This window comes from Mustela lutreola, chromosome 11, assembly GCF_030435805.1.
Source record: "Mustela lutreola isolate mMusLut2 chromosome 11, mMusLut2.pri, whole genome shotgun sequence".
NCBI lineage: Eukaryota > Metazoa > Chordata > Mammalia > Carnivora > Mustelidae > Mustela > Mustela lutreola.
The window spans coordinates 86402234-86425603 of NC_081300.1; the positions used below are offsets into that span (position 1 = coordinate 86402234).

The window sequence follows — 23370 nt, forward strand, 5'->3', positions numbered from 1 at the left end:
GAGGAGCAGGCAGAGCTGCAGGCCTGCCTTTCGGGGCGCAGAGCCAAGGGCTTAGTCTTGGAATTGGATTATGAGAGTGAATTTGGAACTCCCAGGCCCCCTTCCGCCCCGCCTGGCCTCAGGACACAGGGATTACCCAGGCCTCTGGCCAGCGGTCCTCAGTCCTTCCCACATTCCCTGCCAAGTCTGAGAACAAGAATCCTGCCTCTGCACAGGGAGTTGTCTGCCCACCACCCACTTCCAGCCTTTAGCCCACAGCCTCCCCCAACCCCCACCCTGCTCTGGGAGCACACCTGCCTCCCACGTGTCTGGGATGATTTGTGGTATTTAAATCGTAGCCCAGCAGTTAGAAGGACTCACTTCAGTGCCCTTTCCTAGGGATAAGGCTTTTGTTCCACGAGAATGTACCACCTGCCTCTAGAGCCACGGCTGGGGAATTCAATGCTTTGGTGAAATTCATATTCTCTGTTCTCTGGCAAAACTATTCATTATGCTTATGTCATGGGCACTCTTGATTTGTTGAGGCTTTTAAAAACCAAAGTGTGGTCCTCGGCTGGCAGCAAGAACACCCCCTAGGATCCTGTTAGAGATGCAAGTTCTCGGGCCCTGAATCAGAATCAGAATCACTAGGGTGGGGCCCAGATCCAAGGTTGAACAAAAATCTCCAGGTGACTGTCACACGCTGAAGTTTGAGAGCCACGGGCTTGGAGTACACAGATCCGTCCTACACACCTGTCTGCTTTCACCTTAACCCTGTCAACAATTCTGGGCAACTTCTACCCACTAACATCTCCCTTAGACTCCTTCAACCCTTCACTGATGGGAATTAGTGACAGTGATGACAAACGGGTCCTCTTTGAGACTGCCTTGTCGGGCTGTTCTGTGAATGGCCGCCCTTGGAGAGGAGCAATGCGATGTCCTTCCCGGGGATTTTATTAGCCTTTATTATTCCCCTACTACACGTGGGGCTCAGAGAGGGGACATGACTGGCCCAAAGTTACACAGCAAATAAACCCAGGGACTAACCACTCTGCTCTCCTGCGCCCCACTCTGCCAAGCCAGGGGGAGCTGTTAGGACATCTGTTTCACACACACCCGGGATTTCCTCTGTGGCAAACACTTTGTCATGGTGTCATGGCTTCCTCTGCTGACCACCCCAGAGGATGCCTGGCCTCCTTTTTAGAGCCAACCACAGGTCCCTGCATTTTTCCCTCAGAAAAGCATCACAATTTGACCCACGTATTGAAGTACTTCGTGTCTGTCTTCCCGCCAGGAAGACAGGAAGTGGGCAGACCCTGCTGGATGCTCACCCGGGATCTATTCTCCTTTTCTTAGAGAGCCTGACTTTGCTTGGGGCAGCTGGGTACCCAGGCTCCCCTCCGGTTAGAGAGGTACGGAGGCTCTGGCTTCGGAGATGACAGTGGGTCCCTAACAGTGCTCAGTAAATGCACATTGAATGCAGGACTACAGGCCGGCTCTGGGCTCAGAGTTGGCACTCAGGAAATACGCATCATCTGACCAGACCCAAGAAGCAAAAGACCCCCACAGCTGCCCTTGCCTTGGAAATACTTTTATTGGTTCTGAGAGAACAGGGCTGTGGCGAGCTGGGACGGGCACAGAGCGAAGGAGGGCGGCGAAAGGCTTTGCCCCGGGGCGGACATGCTGTGTGGGGGCTGCTGGCGGGCTCCCTGGCCCGCCCCGCCAGCAGCGGCTGGGTCCATGGCACTTGGCACCCGGCGTCACCTCTGCTGGTTTGGCACAGTGGCCTCCTCGGCGGCGGGCGCCCCCCGTTTCCAGTTGCAGGAATTGTGAGTCTTTCACAGTGCGGAGGGGTGGGGGTCCGGGGTGGGCACCTCCCCGGGGTGCAGGCAGGCCCCGTCCGCCAGTCCATCCTGGGCTCTCGGCGGCTGCGGCGGAGTGAGGCGCGCTCCGGCTCCTCTTCTCCCACCGGGGAGCTTGGCAGTCCTGGAGGGGCCCTTGCGGCCTCAGCGGGACATCATCCGGACAAACTCTGCGAAGGCACAGGACCAGGTGGGGAGAAAATAGCAGAGTCAGGCCCAGCTCAGGCTGCCCCTTCCAAGTCTTCTCGGGATCTGAGCCCCCCAACCATCACCACTGCCCCGCTGGGCCCCTCCAGCCATTCGGCTTCTTCCAATCCATCTTGTGCACAGCAGCTGGCGGGGGCCTGTCTTATCTACCTGGCCCCTCTGAAACCTCTCAGGGCTCCCCGTGGGAAAATGTCCAATATCCTGTTGCTGGCCTCAAGGCCCTCCATGCTGTGGCCCCAGCTGATGTCTCTCTCTCACAGTTCATTCTCCCCCCCAACCCCCCACCCCTGCCCCGCGCTCCAACCATGCTGATCTCCCTGTCAGGGCAGCTGGCACACTCACTCTCCCTCTGCCTCTCAGCTTGCCTACAACCTGTCTCTTCTCTCTCCTTTTCCTTTTAACTAGACTTGATTATTTGGAACAGTTTTAGGTTCCCGGAAAAATGATGCAGAAAGTACAGAGTTCCCATTCACAGGGGGCATGCCCCACCCATGCACAGCCTCCCCTACCATCACCACCCCGCACCAGAGAGGGACATGTGTTACAATCAATGAACTGACACGGATGTGTCATTACCCAGAGACCACAGTAACACTCAGCTTCCCCCTCAATGCTGTCCATTCTGTGATCTGGGGCAAATGCCTAAGGATGCGTATCCACCACTACAGGGTCCTACAGAACGGCCTCACAGCCCTAAAACTCCTCTGTGCTCCACCAGCTCAGCCCTCCCTCCCCCTAAACCCCTGGCAACCACTGATCTTTTCATCGTCTATAGTTTTGTCTTTTCGAGAATGTCATACAGTTGGAATCACACACGATGTAGCCCTTTCAGATTGGCTTCTTTCACTTAGTGATATGCACTTAAGATTTCTCTGTGTCTTTTCGTGGTTTGATAGCTCATTTCTTTTTAGTGTGGATAATACTCCATTGTCACAGTTTATTATCCACTCACCAGCTAAAGGACACCTTGGTTACTTCCAGGTTTTGGCAACTGTAAATAAAGCTGCTATAAATATCCATGTGTAGGTTTCCGTGTGGACATAAGTTTCAGTTCATTTGGGTGAATATCCCTTCCTTCTTTTTCACCTGGTTGGTCCTACTCATCCCTTAGGGTTCTACTGATTTATAGCCCCCTCCAGGAAGCCTTCCTTAATTCCCCCACCAGTTTAGCACAGATGCCGCCTCTGTGCCCCACAGCTTGCTGTATTTCCCCCAAAACAGCATGCACTATACTGTTGGCTTCTGTTTTCCTTGCTGGTCTTGGGCTCCTCAAGGCGGATCTCGGCATATGGTAGGTATACGATACAAGCTAGAAGAATAAACGGGGGATGCTGGGCTTGTACGGAAGGGCCATTGTCTGGGGGGGGGGGCACTACCATGACACAGGGTGACCTGGAATTTTCAGATCTGGTGGCAGCAAAGCCTCCTTTCCATGTAGCCACACTGTCTTCGAACTTGGAATCTACCTGCTCCTCAAGAAAGACAGCCCAACTTTTGTGTTCTGGATACACTCACACTCCAGTGCATGCTTATCTTGACTTTCTGCTCAGAATGCCAGTTCCTGGAGTAGAGAGTCAATGTTTTACCATATTTTTGCCCTGCATCCCATAGTTGTCCTGAATGGCGTCACGCAGTGTGACATAGGTGGTGGTTGAGATTCCAGGCCTGGCATAAGATCCAGCTCTGCGTCTTAATAGTGAGGCAATCTCAAGCAAGTCGTATGACTTCTCTGAGCCTTAGAGTCCTCCTCTGCATCATGAGGCAATAAGAGTGCAATCCAGAGAGTTGTTGTGAGAATAAAACAGGATAATATATGGAAGTGTACTTAGTACAGTGACTGGTACATAACATGTATACAATAAATGATAGCTATTGGGGTTATTACTGACTTATTTTAAAAAAAAAACACTTTTACTGAGCATTAACTATGGCCAGGTACTGAATTATGAGGAAATACAGAGATCAGAGATAAAATGTTCTTCTCCAGAAGTTCTGTCAAGAGGAGATACAGCTAGCACTTGAGGGACAGTGTGAAGAACGAGAGAGAGCCTGAGGTGTTATAAAAGCCCAGGAAAAAGGAATTCAGCCTAGAACCAGTGATGAAGTTCCAGAGGAAGACCCACTGCTGAGTCTTGAGGGGTTAAGAGAATTTAGTCCAGGCGAAGAACAGAATAAAAACATCCTGACCAAAAGGATAGAGCATCCAAACGAGAGCTTGGCAGGATCATGGACCACAAGTACTGGGGTTTGGCTTTAAGGTGGAGAGTGAGTGAAGAAACAGCAGGATCTGCGACTGGGGAGGTGAGCTGTGGCCAATCTCAGGGGGCCTGAGTGTCAGACTAAGGAAAGGGGTGTTCCGAAAGTAGCGTGGATGGAGGGAGGAGTAAGTGGACAGATAATGCGTAGAGAGGGATGGGGTCAGTAGACACAGGATGGATGGATGGATCGATCGATTGCTTGATCGATGAGAAGATGGATGTAGATGGGGAAATGACTACAGACAAATCAACAGAAGTGTGGGTAGAGGCATAGATGGATGGAGATACACGAACGTATGAACAGAGACGCAGAAGTATAGATGTATGGACAGACAGTACATGGGTGACTGGATACCCGGAACAATGTGCAGAAGAATGAACAGATGCATAGATAGATCTATAAATGCATGAATAAACAGTAGTATGGATAACTGTTTAGAGACAGATGAGTGGATAGACACCTAGACACACAAAGAGATGGATGAATGAACATATGGAGAGAGAGATTTGGCAAGATGGACAAATGGATGGGGGTAGGAATGAATGGGAAGGTGGATTACAGGGATTCGTGGATGGAGGAGTAAGAGAATGGAAGGGTAGGAGCATGGACAGTTGGAATCATGATGGATACACAGCTGGGAGTCTCCATGGATCATCACTACTGCTTTGGCTTCTCTTCCACATTCAAGCCCCACCTACCTTCAAAGTCTACTCGTCCATCCCCATTGAGGTCCACGTCTCGGATAATTTCCTCTATGTCTCGGTGTCCCACCTGATGACCCAGGAGTTTCCTCATGGCCTCTCGCAACTCACTGGTGCTTATCTCTCCATCACCATTGGTATCAAACTAGAGAGGGCAGAGAGGAGAGAGGAAGAGCTACAACGTGGGGAATGTAGCATTGGATCCCAATGTTGGGCTCCTTTTCCAGCCTCGTTGTCCCCCCTTCCCCCAAAGACCCTTCTCTGTCCAAGCTCATTCCCCTAGAATGCGATCCAGGGCTTGGATTTCCCTTGAAGTAACCATGCTGGGGTCGGAATTCTAACAACCCCTGCACCCCTGCCTGTCCAGTGTCCATTACTCACCTCTCGGAAAGCATCTCGCAGTTCCTTCACTCCAATCATATCTGCTGTTTCTGCCAGGAGTTTAGGTCCCATTAATTCTACGAAGTCATCAAAATCCACATGGCCACCCACTAGAGACAGAGGAAAGGGCTAGGTTATCCATCCAACCACTCCCCATGTCTAGGCCTAACCCCTCCTTGACCTATCTAGTGCCAAGTCCAGGGTACAACCAAAGGCCAAATGAGGACAGAGAGGTGACGATGGACAGGTGGTCTGTCAAAGAATGGCTCAGGGGAGTGGCCAGGGTTAGGCCAAGGAAACCAGCCAGGAGGTGGACAGAAGTAGATACAGATGAAAGAAACAAACACTTTTGTTTGTTTGGGGTAGAGAGATGGGCAAAGAATTTCAGAGACAGAAAGCCAAAGACACACAAACAGAAAGGCAGAGAAAGAAGTTAGGAGCACCTGGCTCACTTGTCCCAAGCTTTACTCTTGTTGTGCCAATGGAAAGTCAACTCCAAGACCCCCCAGCAGGTAGGAGTGCTGGAGAACTGACTCCCCTCCCCCCCCACCCAAAACATCTTTCAGCCAATGACTTAATACCTGGCTGGGGAGGTGAGGGCCCTAAGTTCAGGGCGCACACGCTGCACGGACTCCGGGAGCTGCCTAGTAAATGAGACTCGGCACTCTCCGTGCTAGCTGGCTTGAAAGACCACTCCCTGTGGCCTCCATCTCTTCATGGTCTCACCTCCCTGATCCCTCCTGACGCTTCCCTTCACCTTCACATAAACTGCTCACACTCAAACCCTTGCTTCTGGGAGAACCCACACTGAGACAGAGAGCAATATAGGAGAATAATAGAGGAATAATATGCCTTCTGCTTAACAATCCCCATGTGCCGCCCACGTGTGGGACTGTTTGGCAGATATTCCCTCACAGACTTCCTGTGCTCCTCTCATTTTACAGTTTACACCAGAGAAAAGAGGCTCAGAGAGGCTAAGTGGTTTGCCCCAGCTCACAGAGCCCAGAAGAGATGGGCCCAGAACCGAGCCAAGGGGCCGTGTGACTGCAGAGGATGGGGGTGGCGGGGACGGGAAGGGAAGGAGGTGCACCGGGGAAAGACTCACGGTTCATGTTGATCTGCTGGGACAGCTCGATGAGCTCCATCTCGGTGGGCATGTAGCCCATGGTCCGCATGCAGTTGCCCAGGTCCCGACAGTTGATGTAGCCGTCCTTGTCCTTGTCAAATTCTCGGAAGGCCTCTCGGAGCTCTGAGGAAAAGAATAAAAATGGGCATGGTTGAATGAAAGAAGAAAGGTGGGATCCCACAGAGCCTACGGGCAGAGGTGGCCTGAGTGCCCACCGGCCAGGACAGCCAGACCCTGGAGCCGCTGGGACTGCCCTGCTCTGACCCCTGGCCCCGTAGAGAATGCCCAGCCCTGGATCAGGCCATGTCCCCAGGAGGCCAAGATGTCTCTGCCTCTCTTCCCAGCAATCTCCCTTCCCTCACCTTTCTGGACTGCTGAGCAACCCTTTCGCCTTAGGGGCTGGGTCTTACCTTCGATCTCCTCTGGCCGCAGTGATCTGTCCTGAAACAAAAGAACATGTTCTGTTAGCAGCTGTGAGGTGCCTGGACATCACAAAATGCCCAACCTGGGGACCATCCAAGCGACACCAACCACCGGGTGGGGAGAGTGCCTGGACCATGTCTTTGAGGGAGAAAGGTACAGCCCCACATCTCCCACAGACACAGGAGATAACCAGGGACCCCAGAGCCCCATCTGTGTTGTGTCCCCATTCCAGACACAAGAATGTTGTCAGGGAACAGAGTTGGTCTGGAGGCAAAAACCTGTAAATAAAGCAGGGTGGGCGGGTTGTTGTGGTCACAAAAGAGGAAAAAGTCTGCAAGATAACGGGAGAAGGGCTGGAGGGACAGAAAGCTGGGACCAGACAGGATGCCCAAGAGGGAAGAAGAGGAGGAGGAGCCACGGGTGTGGAGGCAGAATTAGGGCTGTGCCCTGCTTCTTGGGCATGGCCCACCTTCTCCAACCTGACCCCCATCCTATACCTTGCCCCGTACTGGGACACAGCATAGGACCCTGGGGGCTGCCAGGGCTGGTGGCTGCCGCCGGGGTCCAAAGCACACATCTCCAGCTTTGAGCCGTGCCTAGGTCTCCTTGGGGACTCCAGGAAGCCCTGGGTCTAGGCATCCGAACAGATGGCAGAAAAGTCTCCAAAGAGCAGCCCGGAGGATGCCCCCGGGGTAGGCTCTGGCTGGTGAGGTGCCAGCTACCCCAGGCCTTCCCAGGAGGCAGGCAGACTAGCACGAACTGCATGCCTACCAGCAGGACCTGTTCCATAGGCTCCAAAACTGGTGCCCAGGGCTCATCCGTCCCATGTATCACAGCTCTATGACTTTGGGTGGGAGGAACGTGGGGCAGGGTGTGCCCGGCTGAGGAAGCACATGCCAGCTGGGGGCACACCTATCGTGAACACAGACACGCAGGCAGGCCCCAGCATCTCAGCTGTGCCTGAGGCATCTCAGCTGTGCACACAGGCAGACCCTGACCCAACAGGGTCAAGGCAGGCAAGAGACAACTTCTGCCCACCCATTGTAAACTGGCCCCAGAGCAAGAGATGCCAGCTCCAGAAACTCTCAGATCTTCTAGAAAGGGGCCACTGAGGGACGCCTGGGTGGCTAGGTCAGTTAAGCGTCTGCCTTTGGCTCCGGTCATGATCCCAGGGTCCTGGGATCAAGTCCTACATGAGGCTCCTTGCTCAGTAGGGAGCCTGCTTCTCCCTCTGCCAGCTGCTCCCCCTGCTTGTTCTCTCCCTCTCTGACAAGTAAATAAAAATTTTTTTAAAGGCAGGGGTGCTGATGAGCAACATCTTGGGTGGCCAGAAAGGATGGTTTTTGCAATGCCCCATACTCCCAGCAAGGGAAGTGAGCAAGTAGACCAGTGTATGTGTGCATACACCCTAGGACAAGTCATCAGACCTGAGTCCTTTCCCACCCTTCAAGCCTCAAGCCACCTCCACTTCTCTAAGACCTGGCTCTGCAGGACTGGAGAAGAACAGGTGCTGCTGACCCCCACTGCAGCCCTCTCCCCTTCTTGCAGAGCCGGAGCCAGGGAGCAGGAAAGCATTGCTCCATGTGCCTCTGGCAGAGCTGCTCCGGTGGAGCCCAGGCGGCTGGCCCTTGGATCGCCCACTCCCCTCGAGGAGCAGTGGGGGTATGTGCAGTAGAACTGGGGATGCCCATCAGTGTGACAGGGAAACCATGAGCACCATTCCCAGGGGTCAGATGGGAAGAGAGCACACGCACACTTCTTTCTCCCCAACATCTGTAGTCTGGGAGAAGAGGTTGACCTCTAGAGTCAAACACAAGCTCAAAGTCCAGATCTGATACTTCCTAGCTGTGGGGCCTTGAGCAGGTCACTTGACCTCTGTGAGCCACAGTCTCCTCATCTGTAAAATAGGTTAATGACAGTACCCATGTCACAGGGCCTTTGAGAGCATCTCATCCCCTGAGACAAGATATGTAAAGCGTTTCACATGTGGCATTCAGTAAGTAGAACCTGCAAATATTTGTGTCTGTAACAACATCATTATTACCCTCCTCCCTGTGACTGTTCAGACATCTAGAAGAGGCTGCACGGACATAGTAGCCACGTGTGGCTATTGAGATTAGAACCAGAAAGCAATGAAATGAACAATTCACTCAAATTGCAATAGCCACATTTCAAGTGCTCAATAGCCATGTGTACCTGGTGGCTACTGTATTGGGCAACACAGATCATAGACTGTTTCCCCCACTGTAGGATGGGCAGGCCTGTGTACTCAGTACTGCTGTTAAGAGAACAGGAAGCCTTGGAGTCAGACTCCCCAGTGTCAGACCACCCACTAATTGTTATCTTGATCATGTTTGCCTCTCCAACTCATTTTCCTCATCTGTAAAATGGGGATGATAATAGGACTTACCTCTCGGAGTTGCTCTGAATCTTACAAGAGGCGACGCAAAGCTCTTAGCACAGAGCCTCGCACAGTGTATGTGCTCAAAAAAACAAGCAAGCAAGAAAACAGAATGTCACCTGTTCATTACTTCTTGCCAGTGGACGTGGACTCACCACTGCTTTGCAACCATGGGTGGGAGATTTTGGGCGGGGGGGTCAGGTTCGCAAGTTGAGGGCTTAGGAACTATCCATGAGGGCACACGCTTTGTTGCGGACAGAGCCCCTCTTCTTCCCAGCACCTCCTCATGCCCTCTGAAGCCAAGCTCGCTGCGGCTCCATGGGGGCCAACTTACGTACAGGCTGTCTGTTCTCAGCGAAGCCCTTGCGCAGGAAAATGCAGGCAGGGCCCAGCAGGTTGTGCATAACGGCGCAGTTCTGGGCCAGCATCAGGAGCGGTCCTGGGAGCTCACTGCTGGCTGCAAGCCCCTCCTCACTCGTCTGCACCACCTCGTAGCTGCTCTTCTCCTCCTGGAGCATCTTCAGCCAGCACCCAGCAAATACAAAAGAGAGGCAGGGGTCATCACCCTGTCTCACTGGCCCTCCTGGCCTCAGCGTGGCTCTGGGTCCTAGAAGGTGCTCTCCTCAGGAAGAGACCCTTGAGAGTCAAACAGTGGGGTTCAGAGAGCTCTCAGGATACACGGCAGGAGTCAAATCGGTTCAACAGATGGAGTCTCATCCTTGACTGCCACAGACGCTCCGGGGAGAGCTTGGGGGGGACACCCGCTGTGTGGCACATGGGCACACACATGCTCAGGACACACACACGCACAGGATCACACACTCACATGCACGTGGAAGCTTACAGAGAGAAGGAGGTGCAGGGGGGCTTCTGCTCCAGCCAATGGGAAGTGCTCACTCAGAGACTAATGAGTACCCGCCTTGGCCAAGATGCTTTTTTTTTTTTTTTAAAGATTTTATTTATTTATTTGACAGAGAGAAATCACAAGTAGATGGAGAGGCAGACAGAGAGAGAGAGAGGGAAGCAGGCTCCCTGCTGCGCAGAGAGCCCGATGCGGGACTCGATCCCAGGACCCGGAGATCATGACCTGAGCCGAAGGCAGCGGCTTAACCCACTGAGCCACCCAGGCGCCCCGGGCCAAGATGCTCTTAAACAGATTTGCTGCCCTGCCCCCGCTGGACCCTACTGGAAGACAGTGAGGACAGTCCGAGCTGGGACCACGCAGAGCAGACTCACGCAGGCTGCTGGACTGAAAGGCGCCAACACAGGGGCCTCGCTGATGGAACCAAGCAGGCAGGGGAAGAGGGAAGCCTGGGGCAAAATGGAGGCTGTCAGTCCCCTCTGAAGGGGCAGCGCTATTTAACTCAGTCCAGTGTTTCCTTCTGATTTAAAGCACTGGCTGGGCCAGGCAAAGCCCATCTGTGGGTCACATTCTTCCCAGTTTGCAGCCTCAAGACTAGACACTGCCTGCCCCCAGCAGCTCTCCTTCTTCCCCCTCCCGTCTGTCTCTGGCTCTCCGCCCAGCTTGCCCGACCTCTAGAGGCTGAGGCAGGGGCCCTCTCTGCTTACCGAATATAGCTGTGCTCCCAGGCCCTGGTCCTCCCCTCCTCCTCTGTGATGGTTCCCATGCAGCTATAAAAAGTCAGCACTGCCCACAGACTGTCCCCTTAGGACAACTGCAGCAACCAGACACAACATTCTATTCCACGCTGGCCTCCCTAGGATGCCCAAGGCCCCCCAGCATCTAGGACAGGGCACTTTGCCTTCAGTCCTGAGCTCGGATACCTCCCTTCAGTGTGAAGACTTGGAGGCAAAACTTCCCAAGAAGAAACAGAGCAGCTAAATCTTGGAGGGCTGTCTTTGTCCTTGAACCCCAGGGCTGCAGACCCTACCCTTCCATCCTGCTGCCAGGGTCCTCCAGCTCACAGAAGGTCATGCCCAGGAGAAGATCCTGTGACCGAGGGGGTACCCTGTCCTCCAAGGCTGAGAAGAAGAACCAGCTCCCTGCCAGCTTACCTCGTCCTCCCCCTCCTCTCGTCCCTCTCCTCCTCAAAGACCCACACTCTGGGGCTACAGACTAGACTCCCTTCCAGTTTCCCAAGCCTCTTTTAGGCCTAGAGAGGGAGGAGTAGTATCCTGGTTCAGACCCTAGGCGAAGGTCCTCAGTGCAAAGCCCGAGTTCGGTGAATGCAATAAGGGTGGGTCTTCAGTGGTCTCAGAACCTGAGAGAGGTCAGAGAGACCAAGGGCCATTCTGGTTTGACGTCTAAAAGAGTTCAGAGCCTCGCTGACACTCGCACAGGCTTCCAGGACCCAGGCTAGAGTGAGGGCAGAACCAGAGAGACTTTCCCACCTGGGAGGCTGGCTAGGAGGAAGCCCGGGAGTAGAGAGCGGCTGGACCCCAAGAGGCACTCTCCCAAGATGTGTGTAGAGAATCAGCCTTTTTGCTTCTGGCTGAGTCTCGCACACTTGGCTCAGAGCGAACACAAGGCAGGAGGGAGGAGGCAGCAGGCAGCAAAGAACTCTGAAAGGCCACTTAGTACACTGGTTTGGTCTCCAACAGTCTTGGGGACAAATTCTGGCTCTGCCGCTTCCTTGCTATGTGACCTTGGACAGGTAACTTCACCTCTCTGTGTTCTAGTTTCCTTCTCTGCCCAGCGGGGAACAATGTGGCCACTTGCGGGATTCTTGGGAGAAATAAGTGAGCTACTGCATAGTGCCTGGAGCCTGGTTAGAGCTGAACACATGGAGTTGCCATGGGAATGACAATGACGGTGATGACGATGGTGGAGATGCAACATGAAAGATGCTGGGAGCCAGAAGGCATTTACTGCTGGCTCCAGAGGAAGTGGGAGAATATTTGCCAATCAGAGAAGAACTGAAAAGGGATGGAGAAGAACGTGTTCCCACGAAGGAGGCACCAGTGGTGGCTGGGGAATTTCCACTGCGTCTCTTGATCATAATACCGCCTGGCACCAAGTTGCCCGGGGAGGCTGCTGTTCTTCCCCGGCCAGTGATGGCACCCGACAGCCTGGTCCTGCACTGTACAAAGCCCACAGCAGGCCACCTCTCCCCGTTCCTGGCTCCCCGGTTACCACACTCAGAAGCCAAGTGGGCAGCAGCCCACAGGCTGACAGTGTCTCCTGGCACCAAGGGGACATCTCCCGAGTGTAGCATGGCAACAAGAGGGGTCAGCTGGCCTCATGACCCAACAGCTTTCTAACAATGCAAGCCGGCCAGGAGAAGGGAGGTCAGAGCTCTCGCTCCCCAAAGGTATTCAAGGACGGGTTAAATGAATAAGGGCTTGGCAAAGTGGGAGAGGAAATCACTGCGGTGAGTGGGAATCCAGACGACTTGTAAGGTCAGATGCAGGAATCTATGAAAAACACTTCTGACAGCAGGAAAGAGAGAGACAGCCCCTTAGGGAGGTTAAAATACAAATCAAATACCAGCTATGGATTCACACAGACTAGCATTTCAAAACTCTCAACTCCGCGTCCACTGGACTGTGTGGCCTTAGGAAAGCTCCTTTCTGTATGAAATAGCCAAGAGAACTACTTGGTGGGAAAGAGCAAATGAGATCAGAGATGCTGGGTGTTTGGAGCTGCCTGGAAGAAAGCAATTATTACTGTCACAAACAAACACAACATTGAGTGCAATGTGCTTTATTGTCTTCTACCTTATTCCACCGACTTAAACAAAACCTCTCCTATTTGCCTTTTTCCCTCCACCCCTTCTCCGAACACCCAGAGTGGAAAAATTAGGATCATGATGTCGGTAACACTAGCTCCATTTACTGAGGACTCTGTTCCTGGCACTGTGCACAGCACTTTATTTGCTTCCACCCTCCCCCAAGAGGTAAATAATAGTATTTCCACCTGGTGGTTGGGGGAACTGAGGCCCAGAGAGGTCAAGTAACTTGCCCAAGGCCACACAGCTGGAAAGGAAGGATCTGAAAAGTGCGGTTCTTAAGCACTCTGTGGGGTACGGGGTACGGGAGAGATGGGCGGGGTGGGGCAAAGGGACGCTGCCTGTTCTAAGTTCACCTCTTTAAGCTCCGGACAGAACTCCGGGGAAACGCTTTCCCCCTGGTCCTCTAGACTAATTCGGGTCAGCTCCTGCTTCTCTGCAACAGCATGGAGGCCACCTGTGGTGCTAAAGTCTCCCCTAAGATGACAGATGATGTGGGTTGTATGCACAGAAGAAGCAGTCAACCCTCCGAAGGATCCAAGGGACCCGTGAAGATTAAAGAGAATTTCATGTGAGTGGCTTAGCTAAACGAGGAAGACGATGAGCAGAAAAGCCCGGAATGTCCTAAATTAAAAAGACTATCGAACCGACTCAGGAGGTGGTACAGGGTTAGGGGCAGAGATGCCATTAGTTAACCTGATACCTTGGGTAAGTCACTTTACTCCAGTGGTAATCAAATTCCTTAACTGGAAAACAACAGAACTAGAGGAAAACATTGCTATCTTTCCTTCTTCCTTTAAATAATATCCATGAGTTTCTTCTCCAGCTTGACTACAGAGGGCTAGAAACACAGGCAGAGCCTACTTGAAGCAAAACCGGATAGATGTAAGCCGAGCTTTGCATAAAAAATGTTTTGAGGTGGTAATTTGCTTTCCAAGAGGAATTCTTGCAAAAGCATATTATCCTGGTGTATAAGCAATAATTCCACATCAAAAAGCGACTTACAGACACCTTTGCTCAACATCCTATTTCTCAGTGAAAACAATCCGGGGTTCTGAACCAGCCTGATCCTAGTTGAGATTCTCTGACCGGATTCAGGAATTACTGAAGGTAGCAGGACATATCCCAGTAGCAATGGGATCTACTTCAAGACCCACAAATCAGAAGGCTTAGAGACCACCACAGAGAAGACCAGAGACTTTCAAAGAGATGAATGACACCCGCCCCTGCCCCCCGCCCGCTGCTACCCTACAGTTGGGAAGGAGCGGCAGGGTCAAAAGCCCAGATCAACTGTCTTCCTTTAAAGCAGCCCCGAGGGGGTCCACCCACTCACATTCTATGGACCTGTGCTTGTCATCTTATGGCCCAGGAACTACCTGGTTTCTTTCCTAAATCGTGTGCTAATTTCCAAACACAGCCCCCATGTAGCTTTAAGTCCCAACTTAAGCTCAGAGCCTGAGACACAGAAAACCGGGGGGATTGGAGGGAATCTGGAGGTGGGAACAGGGACACAGCTCTCAACAAAACCCGTAAAAAGGATAGCAAGCTTCAGATGCCCATCCCCTCCGTCCCCAACTCTGGGACAGATGGCAAGATGCCCCCTTCCCCTGCCCCTGTCTTGGGAACTCCAGAAACATACCTTCCTTGAGAGATTTCTCAGTGGAGACTTGACACAGTTGCCCATCCTAAGCTGAGGCAGCCCCTCTCAGGATCCCCCGGTCCATGAAGGAGGCTCCTGGGGACTAAGAGACCTTAGTCCCTGTCACGGCCAACCCCAGCCTCTCTCTGCCTGCGCAGCTCTTCCTCCTGGCCCGTTCTGAGACCTCTCTCTTGCGCGCGTGCTCTCTTACTCGTCTGCCTGCTCCTGCTCTCTGATTTTTTTTTTTTTGTGGATTGTGTGTGTGTTTGTGTGTCTGGGTTTAACTTTCTGGACACTTTCTTAAGGAGATGAAGGCAGGAGGGGAAGAGTGCAGGGCACAGAGAAAATCGCCTGGGGAGCTAATGGCAGAGGGCAGCAAGCTGGGGGAAGGCTGCCGGATCATCTACATCAGATTAGAGCTCAGTCCTCTCTCTGGTTCATTTCCCTTCCCTCAGCCCCTCCTCTCCTGCTGCCAAATCTGCAGAGAGATTGGTTCAGGGAGGGGGGCCCAGAATGGCAGCTGCAGCTGGGAATGAGGCCAGCAGACCCAGAAGGGGAAGCAGGCTAGTTTGGGCCACCAAAGCCAGGTTGCCTTCCAGCTCCCAGCCTTGTGTGTGCATGCATACACACACACACACACACACACACACACACATCTGCACACAAACATGCATAAGCAAGCACTCAGGGACAAACACACATCCTAACTGCCCCCTGGCAATTGCAGCTGGATTGAGAGCAGGCAGTTCCAGTTGAGGGCCTGGAAGATCTTGTGACATCCCCATCACGCTCCATTTTTCACACTTGCTTCATCACTGAAATGGGATGAGGCTCCGGGGCTGGAAGAAGCACAAGCTGAGCCAACAGCGGCGAGCAGATCCTTCTGCTCCCTTTGCTACTCGGGGTCTCTCCAACCCAAGAGAAACCAAAAGATGGAGATGAGGGAGCCTGATGGAGGTAGTGCTGGTGTGACAGAGGGCTGCCAACCTTCAAACAATCCTCTGCCTAATCCTGAGCGAGGATCTTTCAAGGCTTCCTTGGGCCGCAAAGCTGAGAGGCCGCCCTTTGCAAAGTGGTCTTCAAGGTCCTACGACTGGAACTTTTTAGGTGAGTGGCTCTTCTTCGTCCCTCTTGGTTCCAGGTCTCATGAGAACTCATCTTCAGCCTCAGGTGTCACACCCAAGACCTACAGCCAGAGCCAGATGACCCGAGTGGAGGTGTCCCTGTTTCCCGGCAGCCAGCTTCTCCCAGCAGGGGGCACCAGAGAGGACATGGGAAGCCGAACTCTCCCTGCCCTTGATGAAACAAACAGTCCCTGCACACAGCGCTGAAAGTGTTTTCACTACGGAGAGGCTGCTTTTCCACAGACTTTTTGTCCAGCTTCGGTGCCTGGTCAGAAGCCCCATTAGGGGAGTGGGTGGGCGCTGCCTAGAAGGTGCCACAGGCTCCCCGCTCCCAGAGAGCCGTGGGAGGAAGTCCCTGGATAGCTCTTGACGTCTGTGCTGTTGCTGACGATGGAACGGTTTCATCAGGGGAGTTACTCAGCAGCCTTGTTTGGACCAAACCTCCAGAGGAGGTGCGAGAAGGAGGGGCAGCCCCTGAGGACAGAGGGAGGAGCCTGGGGTGGTGTTGACGCCCAAAGGGCAGGAAAGACACTGGGGAGCTGAAACTGAAGAGTGAACAGCTAACATAAGTGCCTTCTCCAAAGATGTGTTGCTCCACAAGGGAGCATGAACCAGACTCTCTGCGGGACCCGGGGGTCAGAGTCATTAGACTCAGGTGCGTGAGAAGGGACAGCAGGCCTGGGGTTGAATCCTGGCTCTGTCACCAGCTTCTGACTTCTCACATTCCAGAGCCTCTGTTTCCTTGCCTGGAAAAGGGGGTTTCCCCTTATCTTGCTTATAAAGCAAATGTGGGCATGTACCTGGCGCACGATAAATACTCATGAGTAATTCTTAAAATGGAAAATAGAACTATCATTTGTCCAGTTATATATGGGCCAGGCACTGTGCCTGGCTCTGGGAATGCTGTGGGGAGCAAGATAGGCATGGCCCCGGCTTTCAGGGGGCTTACACTCCAGCAGGCAGGCAAGAGCTGTTAAAGAGTTATGAATGCACTTACTGAATCACGTTTCAGGTAAATGCTATGAAGGCGGAAGGAAACACAAAACCTCCAAGAACGTGAGACAGAAGAATGTGACTTAGTCTGTAGGGGATCGGAAAAGACTTGGAGGTCAAGCCCAGGAAACCAGCCATCTGCAGACTCTTGACAAGCTGGGACTCACCAGGGACCCCAGAGGGAAGTCAGGTTAGGTTCCAGGTACAAACCCAATTCATATTAACTACCTGGGCAGACATATGTAAAAGCAGCACAGTGTCAAGCAGAGAGTCTCAGTGCCAGGGGCAGGTGACTCTGATATAATAGCTGCAGGTGAACTCTGGACAGGGGTGGTGGTTAGTGCTCTGGGTTATTCTAATCTGCAGCCAGTGTTGAGGACCACAGACACGGATGCTAAGAGCCTGCAATGCAGGGGTAGACAGACCTGGGTTCAAATCTTGCCCTGTTGTCTAGCAAGCTCTATGACCTTGAGGACTTGTGAATCTCTCTGTGCCTCAGTTTCTTTATTAAATGGGTACATTAATAACCCTTCCCTCCTAGGGATGTTGTGAGGAGTTAATGAGATAATACACACAAAAGGCTTGGGCACACTACCAGCCACCTAGAAGGTGCCCCTTTCGGCCCAGCATTGATCTTACAGGGCCAGCTGCTCCCACCTCTCCATACTCAGCTGAACACCCACTCCGTCAGACCTGGTGACTCCTGCCCCCTGCAGGCCAGTCCCGATCACAGCACCCACTTGCCGACCTTGGAATATGCCTGTCCTTGGAAGCAGAAGACAGGAAACAGCAAAAACAGAACCCCAGGGAAAAGTCATGCACTTTGAATAAATCCCACCCTTCTTTTCAGGGAAGGATGCTGACCCCAGCTTGAGGCTGAAGGCAGCAAGGGACTCAGGGGTTCAAACTCAGAGCTTCCCTTAACCACTGAGCCACCCAGGCGCCCTCAGAGCTTCCCTTAAACTGGGCAGGTCAGGCCGAGGTGGTCCTGAGTGACAGGGATAACTGCGATCTGGAAGAAACAGGTGGCTTGACCTTTAGCAGGCATTTTTAAAAAGGGCTGAATGGTAGTGGCTTCTCTAAGGAGCAAAGCACATCACATAGCCCCACCTTCCTGGCACTCATCAATGTGGCAGCAGCCCCTGGGCCTCCGGAAGCCTACACTTCGAGTTCTGGAATGGAATAATAGGATCAGAGGGATGAGAAGGATAAACCGGGTGCCGATTATTCCTGATTAGGAGGAAGGCTGGCCTCCAGCCCTGATCAGTTCTATCACCAGTCTTCAAACTTAGATGACGCCCAGGGTGAACACACTCAGGGAAAGCTGGGTCGTAACCTGAGAGGTCCTTTGTGGATGCTTCTGACAAATAGGAAACACTCTCAGGTGACTTCCCACCCAACTGGTTCTTTAGAGATCACAGTCGTGTCATTTACTTACTGTGTGGCCTTTAGACAAGCCACTTCCCCCCTCTTGATACTGTCTCCTCATCTCTAACGTGGAAGGTGAGAATGCCACCTCACGGGTGACTAAGAAGATACTAGGGCAATTGTTCAATGAGGTCTCGTCTGAGGTCTCAAGCACCCTTTTGGCTTCCCCCACACAGCCAGAGGCGAACGCAGCTGTCCTGGAGGACTCTGCAAGATTGATATCAACCCCAAGCTGACCTCTTTCCCCTTCCCCAGGCCCCAGGGGAAAGACAGTAGTAGGTGCTTCTCACCCAAGTAGGGAGAGACTTGGCAAGGAAAGAGTGAATAATATACACAGCCCTCATCCTAGGAACAAAGGCTTAGTATGATAGAATCTATTAGGACCAAACTTATGGTCTTTCTCCCTCATCTAAGCTGTAGGAATTAATACACCTCTGCAGACCAGAGGTTAGAGACACTTGTCATTCATTCACCTATTAGATACTGCGATCGTGTTATGTGCAAAGCAGCTTGGAAATTGGGCTAGTCTATTCAAGTTGGGAGAGATGTCTCTAGAGCTAGAAAAAGGTGAAGGATGGGACAGAGATGTGGGTTTTATACACATATGCCTCTTCTACAGGGGCTGTTTCTTCTCTAGTTTAGAGTAAGGAGCAGAAAAACTGCTCTTAAAATAGTTTTACAAGTCCCAACGCCAAGAGTTGCCCCAAATCATGCTTATTCTGAGTTAATGTCTGATACCACATCTCTCTAGGCTGCTAGGTGACATGTCCTTAGCTGGCCATGCAGAGGGTACTAGGGAAGGTCCCTCGTCATTCAGCTCCTTCCCTTAATGGCCTTTCTCGCCTGGCTCAGAGACAGCTTTCAAAGTAACTTACACAGGTCCATATTCAGTCACTCTATTAATAATGTGAATGAAGGCTGCCCTTTTTTCCAGAACCTACTGGACCCAGACCATTTGACATAGTTAATCTTGTGTGGCCCTCATCAATAGCTCTGCAAGGTAGTTTTTGTCGATCTCAATTCTGGATGAACAAACCCAGACCAGAAAGAGAGAGAGAGGGAAGAGGCCCAAGGTCACAGCAATGGGAAATGACAGCACTGGGATTGGAACCTACAACTCTACTTTCTCCCAAGCTACCATGTTACGACTTCAACTCAACACCACACCATCTGCCTGCAGGCAGTAAGGGTGCTCTGGAAGGTCACTGAAAGGATCTTAATTCCTGTTCCCCCTAATATGGGAGTCTATCTTGGTCCCTTCAGTGTCACTTTGAGTACTAACTCTCCCTGACCACATTACAAATGGAAAGAAGGAGGTCCTGGACAGCACTTGGTAGTTAATCAACAATAACAATGATGACAACAACAACAATAATAATAACGAATATCGATGGAGCCCTTGCTCTGGACCATGCACTGGCCAAAATCTGTATATACCTCCATTTCCCATTTAATTCCCCCAAAACCCAGTGAGGTACTATGATTTTCCCTATTTTGCAAATAAAGAAACAGAAGCTTAATGAGGTTAAGCAATTCACTTAAGATTTAAAAAAAAAAAAAAAAAAAAGACCTTGGGAGACATGAGAAATAGACCTCTCCAGGACTACATTTTGCCTTAAACAGATTTCTATCTGATGTTTTCCGTATTCCTGATCCCTCCCTTCTCTTGGTCCTGGCCCAGTCTCTAAGGACAGAAATCTCAGCGCAGAGGAGGGAAGGAAAGACAAATTCCTCTCTGTCTCAGGAGACCAGAGACTCTGACCCAAAAGTCTCGGGCTCGGTTCTATTGTCATTGCTGTTCAACCAGATGCCTTAGAGCTGTCAGCAGGAAGCCCAAACCCAACGTGCTGAGCTTTACAGAAAAAGTCTGCAGCTCCAGAGACCAGAGCTTCCAGAGGGAGGTGGTAAATATTTGATGGGACCTTCCAGCTCTTCCTGACTCAGGTGACCCTGGTGACATTTCAGAACACTGGACTGGAGGACAGTCTTCATTAATGACTAAGAAAGCAGAAGGAGGAAGAAAACCAGGTAGCTGAAATGCTCTGAGCTCACAAAGAGCCCAGGCAGGCAAATTCTGTTAAGACTGGAAAAAGAAGAGCTCTTTCTCTAGGAACGCAGTCATGTCAGCAACAAAATGAATAACCAGAAAGTGAGCGATTCTGTGCGAGTGACTCCCCCCTCACAAACTGCTAGACTATAAGCTCCCAATAGCCAGAAGCCCATCTGTCTTTTTCACTGGTGTCTCCCTCATGTCCCGCAAATGCCTGGGCAAAGTAGATGCCCCCAAATATCTGATACACGTTTGACCAGATGTTACCAATTCCACAACCCAGACCTGCTCCACAGACCCCCGCCCAGATACCTGATGCCTCCTACCTCATACATAAGCCACCTCCGTGAACTTCCAGCACGACACATCATTGCGCTAACGCCCAAAGCTCTACCTCCACATCTCTACTCTGGAGAACGGCTTCCAGCTAACTCTGCTAACGAGGGCTCCCCACAGGAACAAAGCCGCACACCACTGCCCTGTCACACCGCACAGCAGCCCCACGCAACCCAAATCCATGTGCAGCTCCTTCATGTCAGACCTCAACCAGCCTCTGCCACCATGGAGTAGTATTTTGAAAAGGGATGTGCAGATCTGAAGCAGAACACACATGGCCTCCTTGGAATCCTGACCCTGCATGGCGAGCCAGGAGCCTCAAACGGCTACCCTACACTACATCCTAGCACAGAAATGCTCAGGGTCCCCTCTTCCTCCACACACCATGCAAACTCTGCCATCAGACCTCTGCATTACTGCCTTCTCGGCTGCCGCAGAACGGCCTCAATGCTGTGCCAATGAGTCTGAATTAATTATGGGCTCAGAACTAGAGGCAACCCTGGTTTTGCTCAGGAGTTCACAGGTTCCTTTCTGCAAACCTCCCTCGCCAGCAGCACACCCCAAAGTGGATTAGACCTGGATGAGAGGACAGAAGCTCAGCTTTCCAGGACCCTTGAGAGAAAGGCCTAGAGGAAAGAGAGTAGCCACTGGTGACCCCTTAATGACTTTTCTGACCCTAGAATGCATATCGACTAAGGCGAGGCTGTTATTATTCCACGTCCTGCGACCTGACACCTGCCCAACCGCCATCCTAGTGACATCCTGGGAGTGACAACCTCCTTAAAACACCCCCGAAGTACCGCTTTGAGCCACAGCTCTGTGTAGCCCTTCCTTGCCTACCCAGACCTCTCTCATTTCTCATATTTTTGAGTCTCCATCTAGCTCTCCTAACTTTTCCCAGATCTCTGGGACCACCACAGCCCATGACTAGTGTCCCCCATCCCCAAGCAAGGCTGCGTGCCCTGAGGTAGTCATTCTTATGCCCCAGACTCCAAACCCCTTGCTCCTTTGGGTCGCTCACTGGCAGTCTTGACAGGAGACCAAATAAGTGGATTTGGCGCCACCTGCTCCGAGCGCTCCTGCTGACCCCTGCAAGTCTCCGGACGGTTTGCGGCGGTCGTTCCCTTCCAAGACTGGCCTGTTCTGACGGATGGAGGGCGGCGAGACGCTGGTGCCTCACCCAGAAGAGGCCGGGAGCGTGGACAGCGCACAGGGTGCTGAATCAGGCACGGGGGAGGAGGAGTGCCGGCCAGGGCGCAGGGCTGCGGAACGACTACAGGGAGCGTGACCGGGGGCCGCGGGCAGCGGGAGGAGGGCTGTGGGCGCGCAGCCGTGCCAGGGTCCCGAGCGCCTTTCCCGGGAGCGCGGGCGGGAGGCGCGGCCCTTACCTGGCCGAAGGCGGAGCTGAGCATGGGGCGCAGCTGGTGGAGGAACGGGTCTGCCTCGGACGCGGCAGCTGGAGCGGAGTCTCCGCGACCCGGGGCTCGCAGCGAGCCCCGGAGGCCAAGCGCCGGGGACAGCCCCCGTTCCTCCCCATCCCGCCCGCGGGCCGGCGGCAGCGGCGACGGCGGCGAAGGTCGGGACGCCGCGGCCGGCAGCGCCTCCCGGGGCCTGCAGTGCGCCTGGGGGAGCCCGCGCCTGCTCTCCCGCGCGCCCTCCTCTCGCGGTGCGGGCCGGCACAGGGGCCTCCGCGAACTGGGGTCCCCGGACGGCGGCGGCGTGCCCGGGCCCGTGCCGGACAGCCGGCGGCCAGGCAGCCCTGGCTCTCGGGCAGGGCCGTGGCGGGGAACCCGGCTGCCCCCGCTCGCCGCCTTCAGCAGCGACGTCTTGGACTCGCTTTTGGCGATGTGCGAGCTCATCGCGGCGGGGCCCGCGCTCGCATGGCCCGGCGGGGGCGGCGCGGTGCGGCGCGGCGCGGGGCCCCCCGCGGGCAGAGAGCGGGGCGCCCGGCGGGAGCCAAGCCCGAGGACGCGCTGGAGGCGGGCGCCGTCCCCCGGCCGCTTAAATGCGGCCCCGTCGCCACCGCCCATGTGACAGCGCAGCCTCTACGCCCGGAGCCCCGAGCTTCCCGGCGGCTGGCGGTGCGGATCTGGGGGGGCCGCCGGCTGTCCCCGGAGAGCCCACCCACGGCTCCTCGGCGGCCCAGGTACCGCTGCGCCCCGCCCCTTTCCCCGCCCCTTGCTCGAGGAGCCCCGCTTCCGGGCGGCCCCTGGCGGCGGAGGGGGCACTGCGGCGCCGCGCCGGGAGCGCTAGGGAAGGGGCTTGGCAAATGGCCCCAAAGATGCCCGGACCTTGGTGGCCGGCAGTGCCCCTTAACACGCCGGAGAGACTCCCACAGTGACCCGGTGCCGCCGGAATCTCCAGAAATGCGGGCGGGGTGCACTCCCCAGGGAGTACAAGTTGGCAAGGAGGAGGTGCGGTAAACTGGCGACCTAAGGAGGAGGAAGGCACTCTATGACCGCACTATGTGCAGACACAGGAGCCAGGATGGCGTGGAAGGACACTGCTGGAAGGAGTGTCTAGGGAGTACTTCACCCACTCCACACCGTGGAGTGCGACCAGGATGACCCTGGTACAACAGCCAGAGAATTCTGTTTTCAAAACAGAAGAGAAGCCAGGTGGCATCTGTATAACCTGGACTTTGCAGGGCCTGGTGATCACCGAGTTTCAGGTAGGACCCATTTGCTGCCCCTCCAGCTGTTGTCCCCCCACCCCTGCGCACCCCACCTCCTCCTCCTTCTAGATGTTAGAAAAATCCCTGCTCTCAGTGAG

The 23370-nt window shown here is 53.6% G+C and overlaps 1 protein-coding gene across 3 annotated transcripts; it reads right to left on the reverse strand.

Annotated features, from left to right (window-relative positions):
* Positions 1-1815: 1815 nt before the first annotated feature.
* On the reverse strand, positions 1816-22774 carry CABP1 (calcium binding protein 1). Of its 3 annotated transcripts, XM_059139982.1 has the most exons (7): positions 14668-16386; positions 9678-9857; positions 6926-6956; positions 6495-6638; positions 5390-5499; positions 5006-5153; positions 1816-2011 (listed from the first exon to the last, which is right to left on the reverse strand). In XM_059139982.1, the coding sequence occupies exons 1-7, from the start codon at positions 14710-14712 to the stop codon at positions 1986-1988; spliced, it is 684 nt and encodes a 227-aa protein (XP_058995965.1). In that variant the 5' UTR covers positions 14713-16386; the 3' UTR covers positions 1816-1985. The 3 variants fall into 3 exon arrangements, with proteins under 3 accessions (XP_058995965.1, XP_058995964.1, XP_058995966.1); XM_059139981.1 differs by lacking the exons at positions 9678-9857; positions 14668-16386 and adding an exon at positions 21987-22774; XM_059139983.1 differs by lacking the exons at positions 9678-9857; positions 14668-16386 and adding an exon at positions 20589-20648.
* Between the last annotated feature and the right edge of the window lie 596 nt (positions 22775-23370).